General features: G+C 42.9%; 1 protein-coding gene across 4 annotated transcripts in view; it reads left to right on the forward strand.

Annotated features, from left to right (window-relative positions):
• The window catches only part of LOC110526459 (tyrosine-protein kinase Fes/Fps), a 50,148-nt gene extending 36,672 nt beyond the window's left edge, over positions 1–13,476 (forward strand). For all 4 annotated transcript variants that reach the window (XM_090238725.1, XM_021607450.3, XM_021607451.3 and 1 more), the window contains exons 9-19: positions 431–626; positions 4,142–4,219; positions 8,668–8,877; positions 8,949–9,071; positions 10,193–10,246; positions 10,369–10,487; positions 10,570–10,664; positions 10,759–10,882; positions 11,617–11,774; positions 12,218–12,340; positions 13,018–13,476. In XM_090238725.1, the coding sequence (XP_090094851.1) occupies positions 431–626; positions 4,142–4,219; positions 8,668–8,877; positions 8,949–9,071; positions 10,193–10,246; positions 10,369–10,487; positions 10,570–10,664; positions 10,759–10,882; positions 11,617–11,774; positions 12,218–12,340; positions 13,018–13,169 (1,432 nt within the window). In that variant the 3' untranslated portion in view covers positions 13,170–13,476. The remainder of the gene's footprint in view (positions 1–430; positions 627–4,141; positions 4,220–8,667; positions 8,878–8,948; positions 9,072–10,192; positions 10,247–10,368; positions 10,488–10,569; positions 10,665–10,758; positions 10,883–11,616; positions 11,775–12,217; positions 12,341–13,017) is intronic.
• Positions 13,477–21,044: the final 7,568 nt, after the last annotated feature.

Raw genomic sequence — 21,044 nt, forward strand, 5'->3', positions numbered from 1 at the left:
ATGCACTCTGACCCAGAAAACCTCTTCACTAGATTCATGATAGTGTTGTTAGACAAAGCAAGGAAAGTGAGCTTCAAAACTTGATGTAGTTTTATTGGAATTTGCAGCTGTTGTTAAGTAATACATCTGCTACCTTCTGACATGACTTACTGCATTTTTAACCGTACTTCTCCCGTATAGAATATCTCATTTCAACTATACTGTTGGTGAGTGCCCTGCGGAAGCAATATGGCTAAGGTGTAGGAGATGGGCCAGTTGACCAGTATTCTTGTGTAAAGCCATCGGGCATGTCAGTTATGCTTTAAATATATTGACCGTGAGGCAAAAGTCAATGGAATTGTTGCTATATGTTGAAATGGAAACACATTGTTCCACAGTATCATCACAATGATTTAATTGATGAGCTGACAGGCTGCTCCTCTCTCTGCAGGGTTTACCAGTTCAGTAAGAGGCATGCACTGGAGGAGAGCCGACAGCAGGTGATGCTGTCTCTGGGAGCTAGAACCAGGCTGGAGGCACAGAGGTTGCTGCTGAAGGGGAAGCTGGAATGGCTGGGATCCAGTGAACCCCCACCTGCCCTGGGGCTGGAAGAGGATCGTATCTCCCTCTCCTCTATCACCTCTAGTGTAGGTCTCCTCTCTCCCTCTCTCTCTCAAACACACACACACACACCCTCTGCATATCTGATCCCTGCCACTCATCTGAAAGAGATACCATGCTTCCTGTGGTTGAGATGATCTCTGTCCCTTGCGTCTGTTTCATTGTCTTGTCTCGTATGGGAACCTGACCTGTGGTTGCACTCATTGTGTATGATGTTGTAAAACATGTTGTTATTGACTCTTGTTTGTTTCTAGTTCTCCATTGTGTGTTCTGAGTTCAGGTTCTTCTCATTCATTATCAAATGTGATTGTTGTGTACTTTAGTTTGTTAGCTTGGTAGTTTGCTGCTTTATAAGTTCTACAAATACATCATCACTAAATCACTAATGTACTGTGGGCTTATGAAAATCACTGAGCTATATATAAAAGCTTTTGAAATACCATTGTTTTGAAAATGAAAGAAATTAAACAAAAGGTAAAAAAAAAAAATTTCCACTCTATACTCACACAGTAGTACCAGATGACTAAAGTGAATTGCATCAATGTTCCCACGCAGGTTGTGTTGAAACCCTGGTGTTATGGGCATTTGTAAAATGCCACCATGTAAAAAGTCACACGAGCACTAAAATGTGACTCATTGGAGCGCATCAAATTTGCTGTCAAATGAAAGCTGAGTCTATTTTTACAAAGGCATGTATAACGTGTTTAACCATTTTCCATCCTAAATATTAGGAATAAGCAAAGGCTGCTAAAGATGGCTAAATAGCCATAATACTGCTAAATGGTTACCTGGACTATCTGCATTGGCCCTATCTTGCACTGAACTCTATGCACACTCACAACACTATATACAGTTGAAGTCGGAAGTTTACATACACTTAGGTTGGAGTCATTAAAACTCATTTTTCAATCAATCCACAAATTTCTTGTTAACAAACTATAGTTTTAGCAAGTCGTTTAGGACATCTACTTTGTGCATGACACAAGTAATTTTTCCAACAATTGTTTACAGACAGATTATTTCACTTATAATTCACTGTATCACAATTCCAGTGGGTCACAAGTTCACATACACTAAGTTGACTGTGCATTTAAACAATTTGGAAAATTCCAGAAAATTATGTCATGGCTTTAGAAGCTTCTGATAGGCTAATTGACATACTTTGAATCAATTGGAGGTGTACCTGTGTATATATTTCAAAGGCCTACCTTACAACTCAGTGCCTCTTTGCTTGACATCATGTGAAAATCAAAAGAAATCAGCCAAGACCTCAGAAGAAAAATGGTGGACCTCCACAAGTCTGGTTCATCCTTGGAAGCAATTTCCAAAGGCCTGAAGGTACCACGTTCATCTGTACAAACAATAGTACGCAAGTATAAACACCGTGGGACCACACAGCCGTCATACCGCTCAGGAAGGAGATGCAAACATACTTTGGTGCAAATAGTGCATATCAATCTCAGAACAACAGCAAATGACCTTGTGAAGATCCTGGAGGAAACAGGCACAAAAGTATCTATATCCACAGTAAAATGAGTCCTATATCGACATATCCTGAAAGGCCGCTCGGCAAGGAAAAAAACACTGCTCCAAAACTGCCATTAAAAAGCCAGACTGCACATGGGGACAAAGATTGTACTTTTTGGAGAAATCTGATCTGATCTCTGATCTGATGAAACAAAAATAGAACTGTTTGGCCATAATGACCATCATTATGTTTGGAGGAAAAAGGGGGAGGCTTGCAAGCCAAAGAACACCATCCCAACCATGAAGCACAGAGGTGGCAGCATCATGTTGTGGGGGTGCTTTGCTGCAAGAGGGACTGGTGCACTTCACAAAATAGATGGTATCACGAGGAAAGAAAATGATGTGGATATATTGAAGCAACATCTCAAGACATCAGTCAGGAAGATAAAGCTTGGTCGCAAATGTGTCTTCTATATGGACAATGACCCCAAGCATACTTCCAAAGTTGTGTCAAAATGGCTTAAGGACAACAAAGTCAAGGTACTGGAGTGACCATAACAAAGCCCTGACCTCAATCCTATAGAAAATGTGTGGGCAGAACTGAAAAAGCGTGTGCGAGCAAGGAGGCCTACAAACCTGACTCAATTACACCAGCTCTGTCAGGACGAATGGGCCAAAATCCACCCAATTTATTGTGGGAAGCTTGTGGAAGGCTACCCGAAACGTTTGACCCAAGTTAAACCATTTAAAGGCAATGCTACCAAATACTAATTGAGTGTATGTATACTTCTGACCCACTGGGAATGTGTTGAAAGAAATAAAAGCTGAAATAAATCATTCTGTCTACTATTATTCTGACATTTCACATTCTTAAAATAAAGTGCTGATCTTATTAACTGACCTAAGACAGTGAATTTTTACCAGGATTAAATGTCAGGAATTGTGAAAAACTGAGTTGAAATATATTTGGCTAAAGTGTATGTAAACTTCCGACTTCAACTGTATACACACTATGTATAGACTCACCCACAAACGTTACACTGACAGTCTCACTCAAACCCACACACATTCACATACACTACATACATACGCGCACACACACACACACAATCATCATATGCTGCTACTGTTTTTAATTTTACTCTTATTGTTATCTATTCTGATGCCTATTCACTTTACCCTGCCTTCATGTACACATCTACCTCAAATACCTTGTACCCCTGCTCAGTGACATGGTAGTGGTACTCCTTTTTATACAGCTTCTTTCTTGTGTTACTATTTGTATTTTTCTTATTTTCTTATTTTTAACTGTGCATTGTTGGGAAGAGCTCCTGAGATAGTTTCACGGTAAAGTCTACACGTGACAAATACAAGTTGGTTTGATTGAGTACAGTAAAGCAAAGTAGAGTATAGGTCAGTACTGTACTGTACAGTAGAGTTTAGTACAGTACAGTAGAGCACAGTATAATTTACTGTATAGTACTATACTGCACTGTACTGAACTCTACTCTGCTGTACTGTACTGTACTCTGTGCTAAACTGTGATGTACAAACTTGTGAAACATAGACCTCTATGATTGGTACAGATTTGGTGCGGTCCGGACCAACCAAATTCCATCTTGTTTTGCGGCGGCGCTCATTAGAACAGCCAGTATGTAGAATATAACCCAAACATGCAAAGGAGGATATAAAATCATCTGAACTACAGACGGACTCAACCAGTCTGTTCTGTACTGAGGACAACCTATACTCGTGTCTCGTTCAGACACAACCATCTCTATTGAAACAGAGGCATGATTGAGGATCTTGGTGCTTTGCATACGTTGCTGTCTGTCATGGTGTTGACACCCATTTTCATAGCGCTGTTTTATCCAGATCCACCCTAAAGCAAACAAGTATTTTCTTTGACATTCTCTACTCATCATGTTTGTACTTTTTTGTGACATTCTCTCATCTGTGGATTATGTTGTGTTTCTGAGTGCTGTTACATGTTGTTATTATAAACACAGGTACTGGTGGTGATGAGCATTCCTAAAAGGGAGGTTGATGATGGTTGTGCTCTGTGTTGTTTCAGGAGAGGGACGGCCTCAGAAACCTCAGTGTGGACGGCATCATTAGCCACCTTAGTGGCCTGTTCAAACCCAAATACACGGTCAGTGATGTAACATACACAGTCAGTGTTCAGAAACAGTCAGCTATGGTCATACATAGTACACAGTTATGGTCATACCAGTGATGCAGCATAGTGTCGTGGTAATTTCCTGTATTACTAAGTGAAAGGAGAGTTTACAAACCACACACAAGTCAGAGTTATATTTTAAACTTAATCTTTTAATAATATATGAGTTTCACCATAGCCCTGTGACTCTCAGATCAATTCAGTGTCTATAAATGAATTCTCTGAGAGTGTCAACATAATGGCAACTGAGATCTTTTATAGCAAAGATTCACCCCCTAGTCGACATGACAAACCACAGATCTTAGGAACGGTTCACAAAGAAAGACTTTTACTTGAGAGAAGAGTATCCCATAGCCAGACAGCATTAGCTATAAATTATTGTTCAATTTGCTCTCTAAGACAAGGTTATACTTCTCATTCTTGGTACTTCCTATTACCAAAACATTACCTCATCCAATGGCATATATCAATTGACCATTCTAGATACTCCCATCTCAAATACAACCCACCCCTGGACAAGCTCACTGAGGGGAGTGAGCCTGTAGGTCATATACTATAAAAGATAAGTTTCAACATCAGAGGGGACATACAATGGTTCGAGACACTGCCATACTCCTCCCCCCAATGGTAAAAGGAGGGAGTGACTGGAGTACAGACATAGTGGAGCCCTTCACATGGTTTCACAGATATATTCATTATGAAGACAATGTTCAAACCTGACTTCTCCCTTTCTGATATTCTGCCTATTACCAGACATGTAAAAGACAAGCCTGACCTCTGCCCTCTCTGGGCCCCAAGTGACTTTTCCCTAGAGAAGAGAGAGGAAAATGCAACTGCCAACAGTATAGTCCAAAAGAAGACATTTTAATGACAAGTATAAAATAAATAAAACATCTTATTTATCTATGTTACCTAACTAATTCTGATTCAGCTACGACAATAGACAATCTGTTATTTTCATACACGGTCAACTATAGTCATTCATTGTCTGTGAGGCATCATTGTGATCACCCCTGTCACAGATGGACCTGTTCTGTTTTCACCCACCTGCTGCCTTTGATTTATCTGTCTCTGTCTATTCAAACAACTCAAGTCAGACAGTCAAACAGTTCCCTTGTCAAACAGCAAATGGCTGTGTTTTCTCTGTAAGCCTAACTGTTCAGAGTAGGACTCCAGTTGTGAAACGCCTTGTTTCTCATCTGGCTTTCCTCTTTTTTATCTATCTTCTCTCTATAGATGTTTGTTTACAATGTTGTAGTATGCCTTATCTTGTCATCTGAACAGTAGGGTCTTTTTGAATTGGCGCCATGTTGTCTGTAGTATAAAAAAAATGACTAGGTATCCATTAGTGGTGCATGGATCACAAAACTCATGGTTCGGTCCGGATCACGGTTTGAGTCACGGATCTGATCATTTTCCGGATCAGCAAAAAAAATGGGGGGGACAAATATAACTTTGCTTTCCATTTATTACTTAAAGAACACTTAAAGCAAATAACTTTTCAGTGTTTAAATAAAATCTTAAAATAAAATATTATATGAGGCATGATACTGTCTTCCTTTGAACAATAGTGAATGAAAAACTAGCCTGCGTCCACATCATCAAAAAAAAAGAAAAGAAAGCAAAGCAGACCTGAGCTTATAACTTCAAATTCTTTTTCAAAAAGATGAGGTTGTCTACATTGTCTGGGGAGAGGATAGACCTCCTTTGCAGTCACTATGTCCCCTGCTGTGGAGAACACCCTCTCGCTAGGAACTGAAGTGCCAGGCACAGCCAGGTAGCATCTTGCCGTCATGACAATGTGAGGGTATTACACTCACTGATTTTCCACCACGTTAGTGGATCACCATCCACTGGAATGACACTTGCTGCCTTGTAGGATGCCACCTCCTGTTGATGGTGTTGTCAAACGTCTTGCCCGTGTCCTTGCTCGCAAACGTCTCCCCGAAAAGCTCCTTCATGGCCAAATTATTTTGTGGAGGAGATGCCTCGGAGTCTGCTCCTGTCAGCTCTAGAACTATAATTGTGGCAATAACATTTAATAAAAGTCATTATTATTCCAAATAAAAACTGGATGATTCCAATTCCAAATATTTGATTTGACTGCAGTATATTTATTATTGAAGTAATTCACTCTTCTTTTTTGTTACCTCTTCAGTGGCCACAATCTCAGTGGTGAGATCACTGTATAGTGTAGGGCAGGGTCTAGGTGAGACAGGGACTTGAACCTTGGATCCAGTGCAGTAGATCTATGAATGTAGTTCTGTACATTAGGGGGGTATCTGGGGTTCAGGTCCTCTCTAATGGCAGCCTTGACATCTCTAGTGATGGTGCCGTCTTCCTCACTTGGGGCCATGGATTGTAGAATCCTTGTTTTCAGAGGTAGGATCATGGACACAGACGGCCACTTTCAGGTCATCAGATAAGGTGACGATGTCTTTATTTTTTTTCAGGGTCTTGTCCGTCAGTGCAGACTATACAGCTGCCTGCTGCTCAAGATAACGCTCCAACATGTCATAAGTGGAAATCCATCTTGTTGTGACATCGTGTATGAGCTTGTGGGTCGGTAGCTGTAGCATTTGTTGCTTGGTCTTAAGCACATGAGCGGCTGGAAAAAGGAAACCACCTTCCTGATCCTCCCAAGGAGGCGGTCCATCTGGTTCACTGAGATGCTAAATTGATCACACGTGCAAAGCAAGCTATCTGTGGCCCCAGTCCAGCTTCTATCACTGCATTTACTTGGTTTTTGGCATTATCTGTGGTGGTTGGGATATTGCTATTGGGCCTCTCTAGCTTCCACTCTGCTACTGCTCCTAGCAGTACCTGCGCCAGATTTGTGCCTGTGTGACTCTCGCAGAGGGGGCGTGTCTGTAGCACCAGATTTTGCGGCTTCCACCCGCCTGTGGTGTAGTGAGCAGTCAGTCACGTAGCTTTCCGTTGCCCAGGAGGTCCACCCGTCTGTGGTGAAGGCAACAGGGGATGCCTTGGATAATTCATCGACAATTTTGTCATTTTCCTGTTCATAAAGATCTGGCACGATCTTCATACTGAAGTAGGTGCGCGAGGGGATTTCGTAGCTTGGCTCAAGCACTTTCACCATATTGTAACGACCCTGGATTTATAAGCTCGGATATCGACTCTGCCGCTCGAGCATGCTTTTGGGGCACAGTCGATAGAGCGCTGGACTTCGGACTAGAAGGTCGAGGGTTAGCGACCTGCTCCATTACAATAAATATTTTGAAACCCTTTGTTGTCCACAACTGAGTATGGCCTCAGGTCTAAAGCGATAAACATCCCAATAGATTTGGTGATGGCTTTAGCCCGGTCTGATTCTGCAGTAAAGGGCTGTTTAAATGTTGGCTCCCGTCACTGACACACCAGGGTGATGACGCTTTAAATGTGTGGCCATGCCCGATTTTTCCTTGATCATACGGCTTTCTTGTGGCACAATGCCTACACACCGTAATGGTGTTGTCCACCACCCTTCACAGTGAAACAAAAATGCTCCCATACATGAGACGTAAATGAAGCGGGAGGCTTGTCCAGTTCTTCAGCTCCTCCGCTAGCCATGGCTGTCACTGCTCTTTTTTCTTCTTTGCTTTTTGTAACGCGATCATCCAAGATTGATTCGTTGGGATTCAACATTTCACGTGAACAGTACACACAACTGCTTTAAAAAAAATCAACCTTCAGGCTTTAGAGTAAAATACATATATCTGTCTTGTCTTTATCTTTTCACTGCAACTCTACATCGATATTTAGGGAATTATTACTTTAAAAAGTAACAGCGGCAGTAAAATTGTATTTCACATTATGATGGTTAAACGTTGCAATTATTCTGCGGTTCACATGCGTGCCGAACCGTGGGGGTGATCCGGATCACGGATCAACTACGGTCCGTTACATCACTAGTATCCATGTGTGTGGTCTGTAGAGATATATTGTATTGTTTTTGAGCAGTGTATTTTGTATCTCCTGATCAATGTATTTTGTAGCTGTATCTTCCTTGTATCTAGTCTCCTTAACAGTGTATTGTAAACCTGTCTATGTATTCTTCTGTGATGTAGTGGTAACAACGTTAGTGGGTAAACTCTGATCGTGTTTGTGGTGGAAAAAAGTAACCCTTCCTATTCTTTCATTTCTGCATTTTTCTGCAAAAGGTGTGTAAACTGTTGGGCAAAAAAAATATGTAAACTGTGTTGACTTGTTTACCCTCCACTACACCACTGGATGTATGTGCGTGTTCCCTTGTGCTGAATCTCATCTAGAGATACAAGTGTGAGACTCATGCATCTCAAACCGCACTAATCTCCCATTGAAATCAATTTATGGCTTATGAATGAGTCTCACAGTGGGTGCTCCATGCCCAGGTCCCTCCTTACCTGGCCCCTCATTGACCTTGCTGTGTGAACCCCCTCCAGGTGCCCCCTGCCCTGTCCCCAGTCCCAGAGGTAGAGCGCCCCCTGGAGCAGCAGAACTGGTACCACGGAGTCATCCCCAGGCTGGAAGTCCAGGAGCTGCTGAGGTGTGATGGAGACTTCCTGGTCAGACAGAGTCAGGGCAAACAGGAGTATGTCCTCTCTGTCCACTGGGCTGGCTCTTGCAGGCACTTCCTTATCCAGAGCACAGACGTGAGTGAGTGTGTATTTACAATATGATCATGTCTGTACAGTTTGTATGGTTATAAAGTGTGTGTGTTTAGAATATGTACCGCCTGGATGGAGAGGGATTCCACACCGTTCCCATGCTGATGAACCACCTGGTCTCGTCACACCAACACGTCACCAAGAGATCTGACATTGTCCTGAAGAGACCTGTCCTAAAGGTAAAGCTTCTCTCTCTCACTCACTCACTCACTCACTCACTCACTGGTCAACTGTAATATATTGTAGATTCTGTTTTACCTTTGTTGAAAAGTCCCTTGTTTTGTTTTATCGTGTTTAATGCAAGGTTCCTCAATGCTTTATTTGTCTAAGTATTTCTTAAATATTAATGTTATTAGTTTAACTTACCTAAATAAGGATTAAATTACATTCCCACATGTTTAGTTATCTTTCTCCAGTAGTTCTGTAATGACAATTTTACCTTTAATTTATCTGGGACTTATACTGAGACCATGTCTCTTTTACAGATGAATTACATACCATTTTTAAAAATCTCAGATGGTGTTCTAAATCTGTCCTTGGCAGGATTACAGTAAAAACCCTCAGCTGCCTTTCTCATTCTGTGCTGTGGGACAAGTGGCTGTTGGTTAATGCTTCTAACAGGTTAAGAATAATGAGGCGGCCATCAATTAAGTCTGGGGCCTAGCAAAGTGTAGTTAATGGGCCCCGTGTCCCTGGTCCTGTGTGCTGGTGTTGGGTGGACCTGTGGGTTTAACTGTATGTATGTGGGAGGAGGGAGATGTGTGAGTCAGGGGGTGCTCTTGTAGGTCTATGTTTTGTGTGTGTGTGAAATAGCGACCTTGTAGTGTGTGCAAAACACTGTGTGTGTGCCTGCATGCGCGCACGCTTCTATTACACCTCTCCTGAGCATGTTGGGAGTGAATGGGCTTGGAACACACCAGCTCTGCGTAGCAGCTGTCTCAGCGTTAGGATCCATCAGATTTTAATGAGCTCCCAAGATCCACATACTCATACTTGCTCTCCACCCTCCTGCAGAGTGCTATACATAACACTCTCACATGTTCTCTAGAGCTGCATGCATACTGTACTACCACTATGCTGCCCATCAAATGGGCTCCAGTGTTTGGCACACACTACAATGTCTCCATTCTACACACACACACACATACTGTACACAAACACAATTTTACACTCGTACAACGCAGTTTTAGAAGTTGGTCCGAAATGCTTCTACCAGGCTGCAAAGTCAGTCTACCCATTCAGAAGGAACAGCAGCACTGGTATCTGATTGGTTCCTCTCTCTCTCTCTCTCTCCCTCCAGGACAAGTGGGTTCTGGAACACGATGATGTCATCCTGGGGCAGAGCATTGGCCAGGTGAGCTCACCACCTGTGGAATGTCTGTTTGGAGTTATGAGAAGCTCTGATTGTCAGGTTGGCCTTCTGTTTTTGTTTCAGCCAATATCCAGAATTAAGCTTGATGTGTGTCTGTTGTCCAGGGTAACTTTGGGGAGGTGTACAGTGGTCGTCTGCTTTCTGATAACACCCCTGTAGCTGTGAAAGCCTGCAGAGAGAACCTGGCCCCAGAACACAAGAACAGGTTCCTTATGGAGGCCAGGTCAGTCTTTCTTTCTCTCTCGTTCTCTTTCTCAGTCTCTCTCGTTCACATTGACCTTGCTGTCTCTCTCTCTGCTGTGCAGGATCCTAAAGCAGTATGACCATCCTAACATAGTGAAGCTGATTGGTGTCTGCACACAGAAACAACCCATCTATATCATTATGGAGCTGGTACAAGGTGAGCCAATCTGTCGTGGGCCTTTACACTAACCACAGCTACAGTACATTCTATCATTACAATGGACTAATAAAGTGTGTGTGTGTTCTGCCAGGGGGAGACTTCCTGTCCTTCCTGCGCTGTGAAGGTCACAACCTGAAGTCAAATATGCTGGTGAAAATGGCAGAGAATGTGGCATCTGGCATGGAGTATTTGGAGAGCAAGAAATGCATCCACCGGTGAGAGGCTAGGGAAATGGATCTAGTCTTCTCAGACATTGAGCTGAATGAAGGCTGCCATACAATGTGACAAGATTACATTGCCTTTGATTGCACAATTTTTTCTAGATGATGAAACAGATTGAGGTTTTTGGGACAATGAAGTTAACCCAGTGTGTAGGGGTTACTGGAGCCTGTAGCGTAGGAATGACCCTAGGAGTGTTAACTTGCCGTGTCTCTGAGGAGGTTGCAGAGGACAGAGGGCTCAGAGCCCTGGCTCCTGGCTCATCAGAGGAGTGCTGGATAATTAACCAAGCAGGAACACATCCAGGCTGGATGCTCCAGCCTCCGTTACCCTCTATCACTCCTCCTAACACTGCATGTCAAACTGCCTCTGCTCACTACTACACCCTGCACCAGGGAGCCCACAGATGACAAGAGGGGCTGATTTTCTCTCACTTATTTATCGGCTGTCATTTGCTTCCTTCTCTGGCTCTCGCTCTCTGGTTCTCTCTCTGGTGCTCTTTCTCACTGTCTCGTTCTCACTCACTTTCGCTCTCTTTCTCACTCTCCCTCTTTCTCGCTCTCCCACTCTGGCTCATCTTCTACCTGTTTTTTCGACTTCGATTATATTGCCTTCTAATTTTTTCCCTCAACCCCTCTGTCTTGCGCCTCCTTTCCTTATCCCCCCCCCTCTCTCTCACTCTCTCTCTCTCTGTGTCTGTGTCTGTCTCTGTCTCTCTCTGTGTGTGCAGGGACCTGGCAGCCCGTAACTGTCTGGTGGGAGAACAGAGCAGGGTGAAGATCAGTGACTTTGGGATGTCTCGCGAGCAGCAGGACGGGGTCTACTCTGCCGCGGGGGGCCTCAAACAGATCCCTGTCAAATGGACGGCCCCCGAAGCCCTCAACTATGGTACGTCCCATCTGGCTCTGCCCCGCGGCCTCAACACTCACAACCGTCCCTCTCCCCCCTCCTCTCTTTATTTATCAATCTCTGCATATCCCAAGGCTAGAGAGAACCCACTAAACATGGCAACAACCTGTCAACCCAGCCATCATTCCTCACCCTGTGATTAGTGTACTGCTTTTGTATTTCTCTGAAATGTCATCTCTAACAGACACACGCTGAACTGTGCTCTCTGGGGTTGGAGTGCTGGTGAAACATAGAAGAGTTCTGTCAGAATAAAAGTCAGAACATACCTTTTGGGGCTTAGAGGAAGCTTAATTTCAAAACTCTATCACTACTTTTCTCACGCTGTGATTGTGGAATAGTGTACAGTTGAATGGGTATGGCATCTCTACAGGATCAGTCAAATGTAATAGCTGTCTCAATACTGCCCCCTGCCTGTGTTTCAGGGAGGTACACCACGGAGAGTGACGTGTGGAGTTTTGGAGTTCTCCTATGGGAGATATTCTCCAGGGGAGTCACCCCCTACACCAGCATGTCCAACCAGCAGACACGGGACGAGGTGGAGAAAGGTACAGCGAGTCAATGAGATTTCTAACACATTAGTCAGAATTTGGAGTTGACTGTAGTTCATGCTCTGTAGGAGTGTCAAGTTTTAATGTCACATGCACAAGTGCAGTGAAATGCCTTTCTTGCAAACTCAAAACCCGACAATGCAATAATCAATAACAATGTATTACTAGAAAGAGAAAAAAACAGGAGAAAAAAAAGAAATATGAAGAACACAATAAGTAAGTAAGCATATTATATACAGGGTCAGTTCCAGTACCATATTTACAATGTGCAGGGCTGCTGGAGTGATAGAGGTAAGGTGACAAGGCATCAGGATATATGATAAACAGAGTAGCAGCAGCTTGTATGTGAATGGGTGTACGTGTGTGTAGAGTCAGTATAAATGTATGTGCATATTATGTGTGAGTGAGCAGTGAGTGTGTAGGACTCTGTGAGTGTGCATAGACAGTGCAAAAATACAAGTCAATAAGGATACAAGGTTAACTCAGACAGTCCGTGTAACTAGTTTAGGAGAGGAGATGCAACATTATGGAAGTGTATAGAACAGACATGACTCTGGGTAGAATATGGAGTTAGGTCAGCTCTATACAGGAGTCCAAAACATTACACCCCTCTGGATTAACCCCAGGTGAAGCCAACCTGATGTCCAATCATGCTCTTCTGTCCCGTCTCCTAGGATACCGGATGCTAGCCCCAAACTCCTGTCCTCCAGATGTGTATGCCATTATGTGTCGCTGCTGGCAGTACGACACCAGAAACCGGCCGTCCTTCAGCAAACTCAGGACCGAACTCAGTGCTTTATACCACAAAGTGTCCTTACTCAAGTGACTTGTTTGATTCTGTTTTACCTTTTTATATGGAGCAGATGTTGCCTTTATTTAATATACATTGACTGTAGGGAACCCGTTGCTATGTGATCTTGATTTTACCATATTTAAGTAGTGATAATGTGTCAGGCTGTGAGACCACAGGTAATGTAAGTACACATGACGTGTGTATTGAAAACATTGGTACCATATTCTACAAAGTAGAATATTCTATATCTGTTGAATGTTGCTATTGTTTACTGTATTACGTTACTGTAAATGTACAAATTGAATGTTTCTATTATATCAGCTTTAAAGAGTTGAAGGGATCTTTTTCTTTCTTGTCTTTTTTAATATACACTGAACAAAAATTTGAACACTAAGTGTTGGTCCCATTTTTCATGAGCTGAAATAAAAGATATCAGAATTTGTCCATATGCAAAAAAAGCTTAATTCTCTCAAATGTTCTCCATTTGCACAAATGAGTTTACATCCCTGTTAGTGAGCCTTTCTCCTTTGCCAAGATAATCCATCCACCTGACAGGTGTGGCATATCATGAAGCTGATTAAACAGCATGATCATTACACAGGTGCACCTTGTGCTGGGAACAATAAAAGGCCACTAAAATGTGCAGTTTTGTTCACACAACACAAAGCCACAGATGTCTCAAGTTTTGAGGGAGTGTGCAATTGGCATGCTGACTGCATGAATGGACCAGAGCTGTTGCCATTTCTCTACAATAAGCTGTCTCCAATGTTGTTTGAGAGAATTTGGCAGTATGTCCAACCGGCCTCACAACTGCAGACCGTGTAACAGCGCCAGCCCAGGACCTCCAAGTCTGTCTTCTTTACTCGCAGGATCGTATGAGACCAGCCACCCAGACAGCTGATGAAACTGGGTTTGCACTGAAGAATTGCTGCGCAAACTGCCAGAAACTATCACAGGGAAGCTCATCTGCATGCTTGTCATCCTCACCAGTGTATTGACCTACTGCAGTTTGATGTTGTAACTCACTTCAGTGGGCAAATGCTCACCTTCGATAACCACTGACACCCTGGAGAAGTGTGCTCTTCACAGATGAATCCCGGTTTCAACTGTACTGGGCAGATGGAAGACGAGGCAATTTTCTGATGTCAATGTTCTGAACACTGCCCTATCTATGGTGGTGGTGGGTTTATGGTATGGGCAGGCATAAGCTATGGACAACGAACACAATTGCATTTTATCGATGGAAATTTTAATGCACAGTAATACCGTGACAAGACCCTGAGGCCCTCATGTTTCAGCATGATAATGCAAGGATCTGTACACAATTCCTGGAAGCTGAAAATGTCCCAGTTCTTACCTGGCCTGCATACTTACCAGACATGTCACCCATTGATCATGTTTGGGATGCTCTGGAGCGAAGTGTACAACAGCGTGTTCCAGTTACAGCCAATATCCAGCAACTTCTGACAGCCATTGAAGAGGAGTGGGACAACATTCCACAGGCAACAATCGACAGCCTGACCAACTCAATACAAAGGAGTTGTGTCGTGCTATATGAGGCAAATAATGTTCACACCAGATGCTGACTGGTTCTCTGATCCACGACCCCTACCTTTTTTTTAAGGTATCCATGACCAACAGATGGTTCTGTATTCACAGTCATGTGAAATCCATAGATTAGGGCTTAATTTAAATTGACTGATTTCCTTTTATGAACTGTAACTCAGTAAAATCTTTGAAAATGTTGCTTTTATATTTTTGTTCAGTGTATATAAATTAATTCAAATCCTCTGATCATGCCTGTGTTTTCTACGTTTTAAAATGTAGCCACGAGAGAGCAGCGCTGTGTGTGAAAGGGTGATTCACTTACAGTGAGGCTAGTGCTGAGACTGCTCACATGTAGATAACTACTGTACAGTATGGTATGTGACACACCCTCTGCACGTGACTTAAACATTACTGGCACTTTATTTCTAGTTCATTGTGCCGCTCATTTAAATCCAGATTCTTAGACTGGCCTTTATCTTTAAAAAATATGTATTTAACCTTAACTGACTTGCCTAGTTAAATAAAGAACAAATTCTTATTTCCAATGACGGCCTACCCCAGCCAAACCTGGACGATGCTGGGCCAATTGTGCACACCCTGATGAGACTCCCAATCATGGCCAGATGTGATACAGCCTGTATTCGAACCAGGGACTGTAGTGACGTCTACGGGCAGCAATGTTTTTATTCAGATCTTTCATGTCAAAACCTTTCACAACAATACTAAATGACAAAGAGGGGAAACAGGAGCTTGTTCCTAGATCTGTTTGTACATTAGCCAACTGACATAGAAGGGTTGGCTAAAGAACATATAGATCTGAGACCAGCCTAGCAAAACAGAGGTCCAAAAAGGAGCTAAAAGACAACGGTGACTCATCACTAAAGCTCTTGATTGCGAAAGGTCAACAAATAGCATGACAATCAAGTTAAGTGACTTGTGAGCAACTTTCTCAAGATCAACCACTTATTATACAGGAGTGACACCAGAGAAACTTTGAGGACACGCTAACTCCTGTGGAATCACACAAGCACTGCTACTATGCATTACTTAGAATGAGACCAATTATTGTGGAATGTCACTGTTAGCCAAATATGTCACATTATTCTACCTGTAAGCATGAGTTAGAATGTACTATATCAGTAACCTGACATGTGTGTATAAGATCAAAAGCATGAAGATAAAACAAAGGTCTTGGTAAGCAGTGGTTAGCCCATCCACCAACCGATCCAGGGAAAATACAGATGAACCTACAGGAGAGGAGCCCAAGTGATTTGGATCCTATCTGTTGTAGACAAATGCAGATGTGTAATATGGCTAACAGGAGCAATACATACACAGTCCTGGAGTGGCAGCAATTCACTCATCCCCCCATCTTCAGCAAATAGCATGACAGGCAGACAGCCAGGTGATAAAGATGTCACATTCTCTGCGATTGTGCAACAAGCCTGATGTGAAAAGCACCTCGCAAGTTAAGCATGTTCGGTCACTTTCTGCATCACCTGATTGTTTCATGATTTTTATTTAACCAGGTAGGCTAGTTGAGAACAAGTTCTCATTTGCAACTGTGACCTGGCCAAGATAAAGCAAAGCAGTTCGACACATGCAGAGTTACACATGGAATAAATAAAACAGTATAAAATCTATATACAGCATGTGCAAATGAGGTAGGATAAGAGAGGTAAGGCAATAAATAGGCCATGGTGGCAAAGTAATTACAATATAGCAATTCAATACTGGAATGGCAGGGTGTACAGAAGATGAATGTGCAACATTGTAATGTTTGATACTGGGATGCAAAGGAGCAAGATAAATAAATACAGTATGGGGATGAGGTAGATTGGATGGGCTATTTACAGATTAGCTATGTACAAGTGCAGTGATCTGCTCTGACAGGTGGTGCTTAAAGCTAGTGAGGGAGGTAAGAGTCTCCAGCTTCAGAGATTTTTGCAGTTCGTTCCAGTCATTGACAGCAGAGAACTGGAAGGAGAGGCAGACAAAGGAAGAATTGGCATTGGGGGTGACCAATGAGATATACCTACTGGAGCGTGTGCGTCGGCTGGGTGCGGCTATGGTGACCAGTGAGCTGAGGTAAGGCGGGGCTTTACCTAGCAGAGACTTGTAGATGACCTGGAGCCAGTGGGTTTGGCAACGAGTATGAAGCGAGGGCCAGCCAACGAGAGCATACAGGTCGCAGTGGTGGGTAGCATATGGGGCTTTGGTGACAAAACAGATGGCACGGTGATAGACTGCATCCAATTTGTTGAGTAGAGTGCTGGAAGCTATTTTGTAAATGACGTCGCTGAAGTCAAGGATCGGTAGGCTGGTCAGTTTTACGAGGGTATGTTTGGCAGCATGAGTGAAGGATGCTTTGTTTCAAAGCAGGAAGCCGATTCTAGATTTAATTTTGGATTGGAGATGTTTCTCTTTTCAATTATAGCTCCCATTTTTCCTCAAACACATGTGATCAATAGCAGGCAGTCATTAACCGCAAAAATGTATATGCAAAAACAAACTGAGTTAGTTTGAGTCAGATGTTGCAACTACCCATTTAACGTGTACAAAAGTAGGGCAGAATTCACTCTGTTCTAAGTGAGATGTAAGGAATGGGCTGGTTTGAAAAGCAGGACCAAATTCACTCTGTTCCAGGAGTTTGCCTCGATTCCTGTAACAGTGAATTTGGAACATTGCCTTTAAAAGCCGCAATGCCTATAACTCGTGATGGGATTGAATACCGATCTTAATTTGGCCCTAATTTTGTAGACATGAAATGGATTTCTGCAGTTGCAACATATGGCTCAGTGTTTATGCATGTTCATTTTTGTAGTTAAAATCTAACTACTAAACATGTAACTTAAAGTTGTATTGATAATGACGTATTGCAATGTACAAACACTCAGTGGTGTGTCTTTAGTAGTTGAATATTAACTACAAAATGAAAATGCATGAATGAAAAGTTAGAGTCAAAGATGTCGCAACTGCAGCTTCCCATTTATGTATATAAAAGTAGGGACAAATTCACTATTTGATACAAGCAAAATAAGGAATGGGACTGCTTTTGAATGTATGACCAAATGCATTCTGTTCCAGGAATCAACACACCAATTTCTCACATAAAACAAAGAGTGAACATAAAATAGGAAGCTGCAGTTGCAACATCTTTGATTGAAATTAGCTTTGTGTTTAATTATATTCATTAAATAGTTAAAGGGGAACTGCACCTGCTGATTTGGCCTTGTTTTTTGGCTTGCTCCTCAAGAAATGCTGGAGGCCATGACAGAAGCCAAATGCAAGTTGGCTTGGGGGTGTGATTTGATGTGGGTGTTTCTTGGGTGTCCTTGCCACACCCATCTGTCAAAACCTTGTTACAAATCCCTTTTTGGCCTGGCAGTCTAGGGGAGGGGAGGGGGAGGGGGAGGGGGAGGGGGGGGGGGGGTGGTAACGAGACCCGTCATGCAAATTATAATAGTGACAAAGTAAAAGTGCGAACGAAAAACCACCGACAACTTGAATTACCGTCAAACACTCAGGGTTTATTTGAAAACACACGGTAAAGAGGGGAAGGGGGAGGGCAGGAGAAGGGGCTGAGCTGGACCCAAGGAAAGAAACATATCCAAAACACCCCTAAGTTAGACCAGCCTACTACTATACAGCTAACTAACTAACCAAAAATACAGTGGGTGGTCCGCCCAGTTCTACCTAGTGTTCTTAGACAAAGTAGTCCTACGGGTAGTGTATTCCCATGGGCAACTTGTCTTGGTTCCCCCTTTTCTCACCATCAAAGATCATAACACAAACAACACTCACAGGTGATCTGGAGGTGCTAAAACAAACAAGAGAACTACCAAGAGATTGAGCTCTGGAAAAAACAACTGATTGGGTTTTTAAACCAAGGGAAAGGAAATGTGATAGGGTAAGGGAAAAGGAGGTGTGTCTTCTGATTGATGACTGCATGTTGACTGATTGGGGAATGATGATTGCCACCTGTGAAGAGGGGAGAAGGAGAGAAAATAAATACACATACGCACACAGAATACCTGTATCCGTAACACCATGCCTGCAGCTGTTTCCCCCACTCCATCACAACAAACAAACCGCCTGCAGGTTGAGTTCAATAACTACAGGCAGATAGATGTATGGTGAGATGCCGGATGAAGCGTTGAATAGGTCAGTAGCCTACAGTGTAATATGAGACGAATGCAATTGCTGAATTTACGTAGATATTTGAAACTAAGTGTTTTGATAACTTTCAAATGTAACAATGTACAATAAACAACCATTTACATAATACCATAGAAGCAGTGTTCTGCTAATATAACAATGTGCACCTTTCATTGTCTTTCTCAGGGATTAAGTCTGGTGGTAATGGGGCTACCTTGGCAAACATGTCAGAGCGGTCATAACTTCCTGTGTTGTGTCCCGTACACAACAGGAATTTCCTGATCCTGGTGTCGAATACACACAAGTTCTCCCTCGCCATAATGACTCATACCATTCAATTAAATAATACAAAAAGACAACACAAGTAAAAGTTGTCTAGAAAAATGTTAATGCTGAGTGCCAGGTCTTCATCCATTCAACGACGTCAGTATCAAGCCTGTGTTGGTCAGGACTCTATCTTGCAAGTCTCCAAGTGCTGGGTCCATAGATCCTCTTGATATCTGACAATTTAATAGGTTCACCCATCTATGTAGTACTGGGTCGGACCCCTCTTTGACTCCAGAACGGCCTGAATTCTTCGGGAAATTCTACAAGGTGTCAGAAATATTCCAAAGGGATGTTGGTCCATACTAACGCGATGGCATCACACAGTTTCTGCAGATTGGACGGGGGTACGTTCATACTGCGAACAGCCCGTTCCATCTCATCCCAAAGATGCTCTATTGGATTAAGGTCTGGGGACTGCGCAGGACACTCAAGTAAACTGAACACACTGTCATGTTCCAGGCAATGTGTTTCCACTCCTCAATTGTCCAGTGCTGGTGATTGCGTGCCCACCGTAGTCGCTTCTTCTTATTTTTAGAAGATAGGAGTGGAACCCTGTGTGGTCCTCTGCTGCAATAGCCCATCTGTAACAAGGATTGACGAGTTGTGTGTTCCAAGATGCCATTCTGCACACCACTGTTGTACTACGCCGTTATTTGTCTGTTTGTGGCCCGCCGGTTAGATTGCAAGATTCTTTTAGAAGATTGCAAGCCATTCTCCTTTGACCTCTCTTGCCAATCACCTTCGGCCACCCACAGGACTGCCGTTGACTGGATGTTTTTTGTTTGTCACAACATTCTCAGTAAACCCTAGACACTGTTGTGTGTGAAAAGCCCAGGAGGGAGGCCGTTTCTGAGATACTGGATCTGGCACTTCTGGAACTAACTATCATACCATGCTTGAAGTCGCTTAGGCCACTCGTTTTGCCCATTCTAACATTCAATCGAACAGTAACTGAATGCCTCGATGCCAGTCGGCCTGCTTTATATAGCAAGCCACTGCCCAGTGACTCACTGTCTGTAGGAGCAATCCATTTTTTGTGAACAAGGTAAACTGGCCACTGAGTGTACAGTATACTATGTTAAAGTTTGAACAGGTCAGACTAAACCTACCAATTATGGTCTCCCCATCGACAACCATTGGTGAGAGGGCAAGAGGTGAGGCTGGAGGTAAGGTTTTTGTCAGCGCCCCATTGACGGGCATGGCAGCGTAAATCAGCTCCTGGCCCCTCATCAAAGATACTGGTGGGCTATACACAAACACACACATAAAGCACTGATTACATTATCAATGGTGGTTAAGATTAGCATGGTGGAACCAACCTGACTGCTGTATTCACCTTTCTATTTCACTTCAGATATAATGATATGTGAAGTGAAATACAATGGTAAACACAGTGATCAGGCTGGTTACACCAGGCTAAGTTATGAAGGGGAATTGGGAAAAACTCTAAACTGTTTTGACCTTTTGACTATAAATGTTCCATTTATAAGAAAGCTCACAGCAAGGGCATGTCTGCATGATGCTGAGGGTCCCCTTGCTAGTCTTCTCTATGTTGCATGTTCGGCTTCAAACTTGACATCTCTGCAGCAGTCAATCCTCATAAACAATGTACTTCCTCAACTTATGAGGTGGTGTTGACTGGGAGAGCCTGTGACTTTGTTATTCCATAGATACCCAAGTGGTAAATTGTATTTTGTTATAAAGGACAAAGCTTTTTGATAAAGCACTTCACAACCAAAATAACTACTCATTGTATCTGCTTGGCTGAGTAATTAACCTACTAATTTACCGTTTTTTTTAAATACACATTTTCATATAGCACACATTACCGTTGTTGATGAAGCCGTCTATGTCACCAAGGCAGTAACTCGGGTC

The sequence above is a fragment of the Oncorhynchus mykiss genome, chromosome 6 (assembly GCF_057628025.1).
Source record: "Oncorhynchus mykiss isolate SJ-2025 chromosome 6, ASM5762802v1, whole genome shotgun sequence".
NCBI lineage: Eukaryota > Metazoa > Chordata > Actinopteri > Salmoniformes > Salmonidae > Oncorhynchus > Oncorhynchus mykiss.